Here is a 13690-nt window from a genome sequence, read left to right as displayed (position 1 = left end):
TTTACATAATATGTTATAAAAATAGAGTATTTTTTATATTATAGTGGTAATATTTATTATAATAATTGTTGAATAAAGATATTTGAAGAATAAAATATATAATATATAATTTATTTCTCATTTTTTAACCATGCCATTTTAAAAATATGCGATTTGATATTTATTTATTTTCCTTGCAAAAAGCCACGTGCGCCTCCACGTGAAGTTCATCACCTCCTCTCCCACCCGCAATCTTATCGTTAGCCAGTTCACTTTTGTCGTGAAATATAGCCGTTGGCCGACGGTTCGCCTCTTCCCCACCGTCCATCGCCACAATTCCCGCGCCCCCAAACAAGCGGCGCACGGATCGCGACCACGCGCCAGGGTGGCGATCCGAGCCACCAGATAATCCGCTCATCTGCACCCGACGCGTGTCCCTTCATTCCACGTGGTGCCCCGTCGTCCTTTGATGCCCTCCGAGCCTGTTCCGATCTGATCACAACTAGTAAAAGGCTATTGGATTATTTTAATACGTGGCATACGCGTCGAACTTATCACAATCCCCTAATCTGGCAGAGATTTACGCAGCGATCCGTTCGTTCATTGGGTAAAAAATACCCGCCTTTCTATTGGTGTAGAACATCAGATCCCACTAACATAACTAATAACAGATTGTGTATTTTTGAGAGTAAGTGCTAAAGGAGAAGCATCCTGATTTCGTGGCTCCTTTTCCTATAGACATGCTGCTCCCTTCTTCTTCCTCCATTCCGTTGTCCTTCCCTTCTTCATCACTCGAGTCCTTTTCAGCGGCGATTACTCTTCTAGTTGCATCGTTGTACACTTGTCTACTTGTCGGCGTCTTCTGTCTCGATCGGCTTGGTCTTTGATTCGGGATCTTCGTAGTTGATTGGATCCGGAGTGCCTGCGTTTCTCGCCTCTGATCTCGGAGTCGAGGGCTCTTGGGCGGTAATTGGGGTTTCTTCTTGCAGTTCTTGGCTTTTGTTAGAATGTCGGGAACAAGCTTGCAGGTGGGTCGCCGGAATGAGGAGCATCGATTCTACGATGCCTCCAAGGCCAGGAGAAACCGTCATGGCCACCACCACCGACAATACCAACAGAGTTCTCAGAGATATACCGGCACTTCCTCTGGATTTTCGCCCTTCTTTCAATCTGTTCCCATGGACAAGGCTGAAGTGACGAAATCCAGCGTTCCCGAGCCGGAGAAACGATCAGGAGAGGAAGATGTGCCTAAGAAAATCGTGACAATGAATGTTTCGTGTATTAGTCCTTCTGCCGATCGTCCTTGCAACTTGGAACGGTTTTTAAAGTCAACGACTCCAGTTGCCCCCGCTCGGTACCCTTCCAAGGTTCAGAAAGTCTCCGCCTTTTGTTGTTTCTCGCCTCTCCTCATGGAGTCTAATAGGCGTTTGTTTGGTTTGCAGATGAAGATGGGAGGATGTATGCCCTCTGGTGGGGAGTCCAGGCCTTATTTCGTTCTTGCGGACCTCTGGGAGTCGTTTGCCGAGTGGAGCGCCTATGGTGCTGGTGTTCCTCTTGTTCTCAACAGCAGGACCAGCGTGATCCAGTATTACGTACCCTTCTTGTCAGGCATCCAGTTATATAGTGCATTGAACAAGTCGTCGTCTGATTTCAGGTAAGTAGCTTAATTATAGTATTTCAGTTGTTATTCTGTGATCTTGAGCGCAAATAACTCGTAATGAAACATCTATTTGGCCCTTTTAGTTCTTTCCGTTCGAAATATAAAGATTACAATATTAGTTTGGTAAGGATTCTGTTCCGTGGGTGACTTGTAGATCAGATTGTACCATATATTATACCAACAATCAGTATGAGTTGATGCATAATAGAACCTGCACTTTTCAGGTAAATAGCTTAATTATAGTATTTCAGTTGTTATTCTGTGATCTTGAGCGCAAATAACTCGTAATGAAACATCTATTTGGCCCTTTTAGTTCTTGCCGTTCTAAATATAAAGATTACAATATTAGTTTGGTAAGGATTCTGTTCCGTGGGTGACTTGTAGATCAGATCATACCATAATATATCATACCAACAATCAGTATGAGTTGATGCATGATAGAACCTGTACTTTTCAGCCTGCAACACCTTGCCTCCTATGCCTCCTATGCTCTTTCTAGTCAAGCCTCTAAGGCCAAATATGATTAGTCCTAAATGAATATAACTATGTCTTCGGGTGAGGAGTAATCTTGCTGACTTTTCAGTCATAAGATTTAATCGTTATTCTCCTCCATCAATAAGGTGAAGAAGTTGTGTTCTGTGATGGTGAAAAAGTGAAGTAATGAAAGAAAATCTTCCTTCGTTGTACTGTCTTCTAGGATTTAGTGTGTTTAGCTGTTCATTTGAGAATATAGTAAGATCCCTTTCTTCGTTCACTAGTTCTTCTAATCTATGATTAGAAATATTATTTCTTCTTTATGTTATAATATTATCTAGCCAAGAAGTTCAGTTCTTCTTCCATCCAATGTTCGGGACGGGCTTGTAAAAGTCCCATTTGATGTTGAGAGTCTGGTTTAACTCATTCTGAATGAGGAGAATGGAAGGAATAAGTGTTAGGCTGTCTTCTAGTAATTATCTTTCATGTAGATGACTTGCTTAAGTCCTTAGTTAAGTTGTCTATACTTTCTTTCCACTTAGTTGCCTATGTTGTCTTTTGAATTTGTGTTTCAACTTGAAGTAGCTTGTTTTCTAATAGTGTAAGTCTATGATGTAATGATGCTAGTAATGCTATTATAGTATTGTTTTGTTGGATTAGGATCTGATCTCTGTTTTCAGTCACTTCAAGGTTACAATATCCGTTTTCTTTAGTCTTTGAAAATCGTTTAGAAAGGTCCAAGGGTTCTTCATAATAAGTATTCTCAAAGTCAAGTTTGTTCATTTGTAATTGATCTCCTCAACGGTAGTGTGTAAGATATTAAGTTCTTCTATTATCTGAGTTTTGTTTGTTGTAATTATTTCTTTAATCTGCAGTAAAATTGTTTTAGACTGAAGTTCAAAATTTTTATGCTTGTTTTCTTCTATAAGTTTAGAAAGATTTAAGATTTTTTTCTTAGTAGGAATACTAAGTTGATTCAGTTGGCTAAAGCATCTATTTAAAGAATCTTGAGATTCTGTTAGAAAATCTATATTTCGTTTCAAGTCGCTTATAATCTAAGTTTGTTGGAGTAAAGTATTAGATACTTTCTCTAATATGTAATTAGTCTATCTTTGTTGTGATTCTAAAGATGTTTCTAGACTAATTATTAAGTCTGTGATGGTGTTTAAGTGCGGATTGCATTCATTGTAGACAATGATGATGATTTCTATATTTGACATAACAGCTGTGTTTGTGTTGATATGTTGTGATAATTTTTTTAGCTGGAACTTGTATGGCTAAGTCTAAATAATATAATTTTTGAATGTCCTAAAAGTCTTTTAAGCTAGAAGCCATGCATTTCTATGGTCATAAGGTTCTTAGGGCTCTGATATCAGGTTTTTTTAGGTTTTTTTTTTTGTGATTTTTGGAGATTTAGATTTTTTGTGGGGTTTTTATTGGTGATTTTTTTGGAGGAACTGGTCCAAAGAGACGTTACATTGTTCATAGCCAAACCCGTAAAGGACCTTACAATTGTACTGCTGCCCCGACTATTTTTAGGGTTTGAGGTTGATTGTCTTCCTTCCTTAACCCGCATATGACTTATCTGGCTAAGTCATATGCGGGTTTAGGATATTAAGGCATAGCCTTCTAAGATCTAGTTGAGGATTTAGTTCGTCATAAGGCAAGTTGATCTTATTTCTTTATGAAATATGTAGAACATTTATAGCATTATAACTTAAAAGGAAATTAGATTGGAGGCAATTATGCAAGGAAATTATAATATGTAAATTACATATGGAAATTAAAACACACTCATAAATTGCAGAACGAACTTGCACACACTTCTCTTGCTTGTCTTCGATATCTTTTGAACTACGAGAGGAGATGTATTTATAGATGAAGATGAGAGCTTGCTTTGGTACGAAGGAAGTGTGGTGGAAAGATGAGGTGTTCATGCCAGATGAGTGGGGAATAAAGTAAGTGGAAGGAAGGAAAAAAGAGTTAGTGGGGAAAAAGTATCCACTATGCGGTGGAAATGAAGAAACTTTTCTTCTTCTGTTGGTGAAGTGTTGTTCGTAGTCATGACTTGCGTATTTGATATGTTATGATGTGGATGTGTCATAGTTATGGCTCAATCATGCTGTCTAGATTCTGATCTTCGACTGAAGTTAAGGATGAGGCTCATGAGGTGGTAGTTCTGGCTTGAGTGTCTAAGTATGTTGTAGCAGATCTAGCTAAGTTGGCGAGTTTATTGTCGATTCATTGTTCATTCTTTTTCCTATAGTGTTGGTAGAGTGTCTTTTGTTGAGCAGTGAAGTCAAACAAAAAAAATCTAGTATTCATGTCTTGGAACTAGTAGATTTTTTTCGTATATGTTTCTCTGGTGTGGAGATATTTGGAGGATCGTTGTTTTTGTTCCATAGCCAATTACTACTTTAGATTGACGCACGCCCATGTTTCAATTTGTCTGTTGGTTCACCATGTGTTGCCCATTCAAGATCCAGATCAAAAGGAAATACTCTTTGATGTCTAGTTGAAAACCATTCATTTCATCGATATCTATTTTTATCGAATGTCTAGCTGGTTTGATCTTCAAGTTTATACATTCTGGTAGGGAGCTCTTGAAAGTAGAGATTATAAATTTTTTCTTCAAGGGCCTGAGTTATTATATTATCTAATTTCTTTAGAAAGTTTTTGACCAAATCTAAGTCATGTATTCAAAGTTTATGTAAAAGCCCATAATCCATAAGTTAAATGGGTGATTAGTTTTCCTATGAAATTGTGCGGAACATATTGTTCATAATCAATATTTGCCTTGTGGAAAGAGTAGAGTAGCTAACATTGACAGTCATAGTTCATTGAGTTGGCACAAGACTTATAGAACTTCTAACATTTCAATTTGTAATTGAATTCAGCTTCATACACAATTGTCATAACTTCTGGAGGACTTGTATGAAGTATTTTAAGTATCTCGCATAAGTCTAAAAAGGTTTGAAATATTGAATTTTTAATCAATCTGTGAATGTATGTCGAAATGTCTTCCAAAATACTAATGGGAAATCTCAAAAGTATATTTTCTAAAGCTTATAAAGTAATTTCAACTTTTGCTTTAAGTTGTTGTTTATGAAGTTTTGCCAAAGCTAAGTAATTCGGGTGATAGTAAAGCCTGAAGTGGGTGTGTCTAGTTTTTCGGGGTAGGAACTTGTTGCTTATAAGTATTTGTGGGTTGGATTTTTCCATCTGTCTTAAGTAATGCAATTAAGAAATTAGAACTACTTTTGCCCTAATAGGAGTAAATGCATCATCTAAAGAGTAGAATCCCTTGTAAGAGGGTTTGCCACATTCTTGAATGACAGTTTTGACTTCTTTCCATTCCGCATATACTACTTCTTGGGTACTAGAAAAGATTGCATAGTAAGAAAACTTTTTGTTTTTTTGTCTCTTGATTGTAGTCAAGAAGTAGTTAGATAGTAATCTTGTAGTTGGAACTTGTTAGTATTGTAGGGATGCTTCAAATGTTGTCAAGTAGACAATTTTGTACAATGTCAAGTTTTTCTATTAAGGGCATTGATTGCTTCTCTTGAGCCAATTCTCAAGGCAGGCAGAGTGGAAGCAATGACTGCATGACATCACCAATAGCACCGAGGTTGCACAAAATTGTCCATGAAAATAACGCAGGAGGTTTCTTGGCAGTCGTCGTTGACCTCCTCGAAGACAACTCTTTTGATCAACAGCATCGCCATGGGAGATGTTGGTTTGTTATCAACTACGTTGTCCTCCAACAACTCCAACTCTTCCTTTTCATGCCCCTGCCAAACCGTTACTCCAGGTCGTGAAAGAACATTATTAGGACTGACAATAGTACTTGTGTCGGGCGATGTGGGATCGAGGATCTACATTTTAGCGACATCCTATGAAGAGATGAACAATTGCTTCATTGTAATAAGAAATAATAAATAAAAAGAAGAATGATAGCTTTCTATTTATAAATAAATAGATGTTTAATATTAAGGACACCTTATTGTCGTCCTATAAGCCTTTGGTAGGTTGCATATCACATCATTCCTAAATATTGAAACTTGACTTGTTCGTGTGTGTAGCTTGATCTGCTAAAGATTCATTTTGCCTAATCATGTCATGTGTCATGCCAAAATTGAAACTTGACTTGCGCTTGTGTATAGCTTGATTCGCCAAAGATCCCTTTTGCCTGCACATGACTTGGGGGATTTGGTTACACGAGGAAGGTTTTAGTTTTGGCATAACACATGACATGAGTAGGCAGAATGAATATTTGGAGGATCAGGCTATACACGCGGGCAAGCTAGATTTCAATTTTTGGGAACGACGTGATATATAGTCGACAAAGGTTTGTGGGATGGCATGAGATGTCCTTAATAGTAAGCAGCTATTTATTTATAAATAGGAAGTTATCATTCTTCTTTTTATTTGTTTTTTCGATGGAGCGATTGTTTATCTCTTTATTGGGTGTCGTTGGCTTGCAACTCCTTGGTCTAGCGTCGTCCGATGCCAGTACCGTTGTCGTCAGTCCTAAAAATCTTCTAATGCGACTTTGGGGTTTAGGGTTTGGTTGGGGGCATGAGGAGGAGGACGACATAGTCGAAAACAAACCGGCGTCAACCTTGATGGTGCTCTTGCTCAAAAGAGTTGTCTTCGAGGAGGTCAACGATGACTGTTGAGAAAACTCCTTCGTCGTTTGCATGGATGATTTCGTGGCGACCTTGGTGCTATTGGTGAGACTGTTTAGTCATTGCTTCCACTCTGCTTGTCTCGAGAATTGGCTCAAGAGAAGCAATCAATGCCCTCAAGAGAGAAACTTAACATTGTACAAAATTATCTACTTGACATTTAACTTCATGCACAATTGTCATAACTTTTGGAGGACTTGCCCTCGGGTTGTCAAGAGAAGCAATCATGCTCGCAAGAGAAAAACTTGACATTGTACAAAATTGTCTACTTGACAGCATTTAGAATATCCCTACCATACTGAGAAGTTTGAACTACAAGATTATTATAATTAATGCTTTGTCCAACTGCTTCTTGACTATAATCCAAAAACTGAAAAGCAAGACGTTTTCTTGCTATGCAGTCTTTTTTGGTATTCAAACACGAGTATATGCTGAATGGGAGAAGTCAAAACAACCATTCAAGAATGTGAGAAATCTTCTTACAAAGGATTCTACTCTTTAGATGACGCCTTACTTATATTAGGGCAAAAGTATGCTCTAATTTCGTCATTACATTACTTAAGATGGATGGCCAAATCCAGCCTACAAAGACTTATAAACAACAAGTTCTCAGCCTGAAAAATTAGACATACACACTTCAGGCTTTACTTATCAGCCTAATTACTTAACTTTGGCAAAACTTCATAAACGACAACTTAAAGCAAAAGCTGCTATTACTTAAGAAGTAGTAGCTTCAGAAAATATATTTTTGGGATTTCCCACTACTATTCTAGAAGACATTTTGACATACATTTGCAGCATGGTTGAAAATTAACATTTCAGACCTTTCTAGACTTTATCTGAGATACTTAAAATACTTCATACAAGTCCTCTAGAAGGCATGACAATTGTGTATGAAGTTGAATTCAATTACAAATTGAAATGCTAGAAGCTCTACATGTCTTGTGCCAAATCAATGAACTGACGGTCAATGTCTCTATTTGTTCTGAAAGGCAAATGTTGATTATGAGCAATATGCTCTACACAATTTTAAGGGAAACTAATCTCCCCCATTTACACTTATGGATTATGAGTTTCTACACAAAGTCTAGATACATGACTTAGATTCGATCAAAATTCCAAAGAAATTGGATAATATTATAGCCTAGGCCCTAAAGCCCTCGAAGAAGAAACTTTCGTAATTTGTACTTTTGAGCTATTTGTACTTTTGAAAGCTCGAATGTATAGATTTGAAGATTGAACTAGCTAGACATTATCCATGAAATGAATGGTCTTCAGCTCCCCACCTTCTGATTCGGATCTTGATTGGGTAGCACTTAGTGAACACCAACTGAAACAGTCTAAGATAGTAATTGACTATGGGACAAATACGATGATTTTATTCAAATATCTCCTCGCTAGAGGAATATATACGGAGAAAATCTACTAGCCCCGAGACATGTGTACTAAATTTTTTCCATTTGACTTCTCGAAAAAAGAATGAACAATGAATTGACAAGCTTAGCTAGATACTATAGCATACTCTGGCCAGAGCTACCATCTCACGAGCCCCGTCCTTAGATTTAGTTGGAAATCAGAATCTAGACAATATGATGGAGCCATAACTATGACACAAGCCTTGACGTCATAACATAGCAAATACGTAAGTCATGACTATGAACAACACTCCACTGGCAGTTGAAGAAAAGCTTCTTCATTACCATCACATAGTGGTTACCTTTTCCCCACTAACTTATTTTCCTTAGTGGACATTGCATTCTTCCACTTACTTTATTCGCCACCCATCCTGAGTGAATACCTTATTTTTCCACCCCACCTCCTTCATACCGAAGCGAACTCTCATCTTCATCTATAAATACAACTTCTCTCATAGCTCAGAAGATATTGAACACCAGCAAGAGAAATGTGTGCAAGCTTAGAGTGTGTAAGTTAGTTCTGCAATTTGTGAGTGTGTTTTAATTTCCTTGCGTAATTGCTCTCTAATTTCCTTTTGAGTTGTAATGTTATAAATGTTATACATATTTCATCAAGAAATAAGATCAGCTTTTCTTATGACGAACTAAATCCTTAGCTAGGTCTTAGAAGACTCTGCTTTAATCTTTTTTAAAACCAAGTCAAACTTCCTGTGTCCTTTTCTGGTGTGCACAATAACTATGTAGGGAATGAGTAGAACCTTGGCCGGATAAGTCCTGTGCAAGCCAAGGAAGGAAGATGATCAGCCTTGACATCCATTGATGAAATATTTATTAGATTCCTTAGATTAAATTTGGTTCGTTCCTCATCTTATTCCTTGCTAAGAGTATGTATGGAACTGTTCAGTGGGGAAATGTCTGAAACGACCAACACATCTCTTCAGCTTCACCCCATAATATCTGATCTACAAACAATAAATAATAATTTTATTATAAAGCTTCATTCAAATTCTTAAGATCTAAAGTTGATTGGATTGAACTATCATAATGAATGCCACACACTGTAACTTGAATTATCAGGCTGGTGAGAATTGATTCTAGTTAAGACATTGAGTAGTGCTCACATTGGAAACTGGATCTAAGACATGGAAACTATAGTTTGCTTGCTATATATGCAATTTAGTAAACTTACTAATAAGAATTATTGCTACACGTCAAAATTTAAAGCATCTATAGTAACTTGAATTGTTTGTTACTTTCACTTGAATTGTTTGTTACTTTCACGTACTAATAGGTTATTAAAAAAGTGGATATTACTGATTGTAAAACAATTGATGTCCACAATAACTTGGAGTAGAACCTGAGTTCAGTGCCTTAAATCTAGTTCCTTCTTTGAGTTGCTTCTAAGATACATGGAATTGCTAGTCTGTTTGTCATACTCTTAGAGTATGTGAATTGCTTAGTGATGTGACTGTGTTTTGGGCACCACCTTATGTAACGGGAGGAAACATGTGCTGGTTTTTGCGGAGTTGTAGGCATATGTTTGATTGGCCTCCATTTGTGGAATTTAGCTATGAAGTGTATTTAATCATTTGCAGAGTTGTAGGCATATGTTTGATTGGCCTCCATTTGTGGAATTTAGCTATGAAGTGTATTTAATCATTTGCAGAGTTGTAGGCATATGTTTGATTGGCCTCCATTTGTGGAATTTAGCTATGAAATGTATTTAATCATGGATTTATCTTTTATATTTATGTGCAATATAATAGATACATTTCCATTTACTTTTTGAATAAAATTATTGCATGCCATTTCCACATAAAGAATTCAATAAAACATTGTGTGAAAAAAAATCTCCTTACTATCAATAATTCGATTTGATTAAATCCTTTGCTTGTGGAGCAATGAAAACATAGTATGGAAATTTTGGACTGCTCCACTCCAAGTTTCTAGCTTAAAGCTAATAATCTATATCTTAGCCCATGTTGCCTTCCTAAGAATCTGTTAAGATATCATTAATACAAACACCTTTCTTTCAATATGTGTAGTTTTCAGTGAATTTTTGTCTAAGACTTCTATGAATTGGCATGCTTGTCAATCTAATAGGAGACCTGGTGATGAGAGTGATGGTGATAGTTACCGGGATTCAAGTAGTGATTTAAGTAGTGACCATGAACATGAAAAGAGGCTCAGCTACTCAAAAGCATGCGGTTCAGAGCATGTTGATGAAAACTTGCCCTTAGGGATGGATTGTCTTTGTTGGAGAGAGAAATCTTGGAACCAACAAGAGGGATCTTCAAGTGATGATGGGGATTGTGGGCATTCACAGCCTGATTTGCTTTTTGAATATCTTGAACAGGACCCACCATTTGTTCGTGAACCTTTATTTGATAAGGTATGCATGTTTTTCTTACCTTTACAAAATTAGTTTATTTTCCTTTTGATATTTAATTTCAGTATGTTCCTACAGATCTCAGATCTTGCCGGTCATTTTCCTGCATTGAAATCTCTTAAAAGTTGTGATCTACTTCCATCTAGCTGGATTTCAGTTGCATGGTGAGATTTGAATTATTTGAAATTCAATTATTGTTTGAATTATTGGATTCTCTCTAACCTGAATTTGTTTAGGTACCCTATATACAGAATCCCTACAGGCCCTACATTGAAGGATCTGGATGCCTGCTTTCTGACATTTCATTCTCTTTCGCCTCCGATGAAAGGTAAAGGTATTGTTTTTTAGTGTTCACGTTCTTGTATATCATTGTTGCCCATTTATTGTACAATAAACTTAAGCCATCAATTGTTATTAACACTGCAAATTTTCATAGTTTTTTGCTTTTTCAATTTTCTTCACCACTGCTAACAGTCATACTAATACTTGTTTATTAGTTGTTGATAAGCTAGCCATGGAAATACTATCAAAGTTGTGAATTCTCTTAAATCTGCCTTCTTGGTCAACTGCAAGTTTATTTATAGGGGAAGGAGTTAAATCTACGGGAGGTGGACGAATTTCTTCTTATCTATTTTATATTTATTTTATGCATCAATATTTTTATTTTTATTTTATTCTTTTATAATTTATTTTAATTTAATATTTAATCATTTTAATTTTCTCTTTTTTAATTTTTCTTTTTGATTTGTCCATAAATACACTGTATAGAAATTTTCTTTTTTGTAATGAATTGATCGGTCTTTTTCTTTTTTATATGAAGAAAATTTCATTGATTCTTTATTTTTATATATCTTTATTATTAGAGCATCTATATCAGCTATCTTATTCAAAGATTTTATTCTAAATTTTGGATAGGGTAGCTAAAAATCCTTTTGCATCAGTTACCCTATCTATTCCCTAAATTTAGATTTGATGAATAGTGATTCTCTAAATTTATGGAATGAAAACTCTATCCTAAATATATAATAATATTTTTTTTCAATCTTTCTCTTTTCACTCATTCTCTCTCTTTCCACTCATTCTATAAATATAATAATAAAAAAATAGAAGAAAGAGAAGAAAATAATAAAAAATTGAAGATAATGGAAATTTTAAGGTAGTTGATGTATTGTGTAGTGAAAAGTAATTGTCTAAATTTATTATAGTGAGCTATTTACCTTAAATTTTAGATATAGTGATAGGGAAACTGATGTGGATGTTCTTATATATTTGGATCAAGCTGTCTTTTTAATAAACCTATCACGGCCTTTTAGAACTAGTAAATCTCCACTACTTAACTGTTAACTAATGAAATATTTGCATGCTAAATCATCCACATTGTACAATCATCTGCTGGATGAATTGGCATGTGGAAACATCACCAGTTAACAGAATCTTGATAGTACTTTGTTACGATTTTATACAATATACAATAAATTTGTTATATTTGAAACTACATAGTAGATTTGATCATAAAATCTGTGATATATTTTGTAAACAACCCCCTGTGTATCATTCATGCCTTGCTCTCAATGTCATACAACATTATTTGACAGTTTTTTTGGATGCTGCTTTCCTAGTTTACTTGAGATTTACATCCTTTTCGGTTTAACTGTCCATGGAAAACTTGTACTTTTACTAATGAAATTCACACATTTTATATTGAATTTAGAATATTAAAAATGTCAGTTGATGGCTCAATATTGAAGATCTGTCAACTATATATAAATATACAACATGTTTGCCACATTGTTCTTGTGAGATTTCTAAATTGTCAGTTGCAAGCATTCAGAAGTACCATATAACAGGCGCATTGCTCTTCCTTCATTGCAATGCAGAATGTCCTACGGCTTTTGTGGCACAAGGGGTGAATGGTGTTGCTGTGGTCTCCCTTCCCACTTTTGGGCTTGCTTCCTACAAGTTCAGAGGATCTATTTGGACTCCCAACGGTGGGAGAGAGTTCCAATTGGTGAATTCCCTAGTGCAAGAAGCAGAAAAATGGGTGCGACGTCTGAATGTTGATCACCCAGACTACTCTTTCTTCGCTTCACGTGGTGCCACCTGGAGATAGAACTTGATGACGTTGTGTTTTCCCTGAACTGCACAATAAGCGATAAGTTGCATCAGAACTCAGGAGGGGAAAAGACTAAAACAAAGAGAGACGAGAATAGAGGCTCTTTATTTATAACAAAAGAAAAGAGAGAGATCCGGCGGTGTGAAGGAGGATGAACATGTAGAAGTCCTGGTGACTGGAGGAAGAACCTTCTTTTTGTATGCACAGTTTTCGGAGGGCATTTTTTTTTTTTTTTGTAAATGTCCTGATCAGTTTTAAGCCTCCCGGGCATGTTGTGCAGGCTGCTTTGGTTGGTAGTGTTTTGAGGGAGTGCGAAGGAGTGGACTATGAACATGTAGAATTATATCGACTGGAGGAAGAACTTTTTGTTTTTGTATGCACAGTTTTTTTGTAAGAGGGCATGGTAATGGTATTCTTACTGAAGAATTCTACAATGAGATTACATTTTTTTTACTTTTCAATTAAGATAGATAAAATGAATTGTTCTATGAAATATATATATATATATATATAGAGCTGCTTTTCCCCCTCTCCTCTTACGCACGCCCCCTCCCACCTCTTCTCTCTCTCCCTGTCAAAAGACGCATGTAGCCTCCTCTTTATTTTTTTTTATTTTTTTTATTCCATTTAATTCTGATTTAGTTTTAATTTTTTAATTAATTTTATTTAAAAATAACTCTCATACAATTATATTTTAATTTTATTTAATTTTATTTTTTAATTAATTTAATTTATTATTTTTTATCATACTTATTTTTCAATTTTATATAAATTTTATTTAGTTTTTATTTTTTAATTAATTTAATTTATTATTTTTTTCATAATACTTATATTTTTTCAATTGATTTTTTAAAATTTTATTTTTTTATTAATTTTTTTAATCAATTTTTTATCAATTTTATTTTTTTCAATAATTTTTTTATATATTTATAATCTTTTATTTATTTTTAGTTTATATTTAAAACTAAAAAA

The 13690-nt window shown here is 35.4% G+C and overlaps 1 protein-coding gene across 2 annotated transcripts; it reads left to right on the top strand.

The window, feature by feature from the left end:
* The first annotated feature begins 729 nt into the window (after positions 1 to 729).
* LOC121971701 lies at positions 730 to 13152 on the top strand. Of its 2 annotated transcripts, none has more exons than XM_042523094.1 (6): positions 730 to 1346; positions 1422 to 1633; positions 10320 to 10608; positions 10684 to 10769; positions 10842 to 10939; positions 12483 to 13152. In XM_042523094.1, exons 1-6 carry the CDS (start codon positions 987 to 989, stop codon positions 12713 to 12715), a joined length of 1278 nt encoding a protein of 425 aa, XP_042379028.1. In that variant the 5' UTR covers positions 730 to 986; the 3' UTR covers positions 12716 to 13152. The 2 variants fall into 2 exon arrangements, with proteins under 2 accessions (XP_042379028.1, XP_042379029.1); XM_042523095.1 differs by having other exon boundaries at positions 731 to 1346; positions 10842 to 10933.
* The last annotated feature ends 538 nt before the right edge of the window (positions 13153 to 13690 follow it).

The sequence above is a fragment of the Zingiber officinale genome, chromosome 4A (genome assembly GCF_018446385.1).
Source record: "Zingiber officinale cultivar Zhangliang chromosome 4A, Zo_v1.1, whole genome shotgun sequence".
NCBI classification, from domain to species: domain Eukaryota; kingdom Viridiplantae; phylum Streptophyta; class Magnoliopsida; order Zingiberales; family Zingiberaceae; genus Zingiber; species Zingiber officinale.
This window is presented reverse-complemented; position numbering and strand designations above follow the sequence as displayed.

Coding starts and splice junctions, on each gene's coding strand:
- LOC121971701 (XM_042523094.1), top strand. CDS start 987: ATGTCGGGAACAAGCTTGCAGGTGGGTCGCCGGAATGAGGAGCATCGA. Junction 1,347..1,421: donor CCGCTCGGTACCCTTCCAAG/GTTCAGAAAGTC, acceptor TTTGGTTTGCAG/ATGAAGATGGGAGGATGTAT. Junction 10,609..10,683: donor GTGAACCTTTATTTGATAAG/GTATGCATGTTT, acceptor ATGTTCCTACAG/ATCTCAGATCTTGCCGGTCA.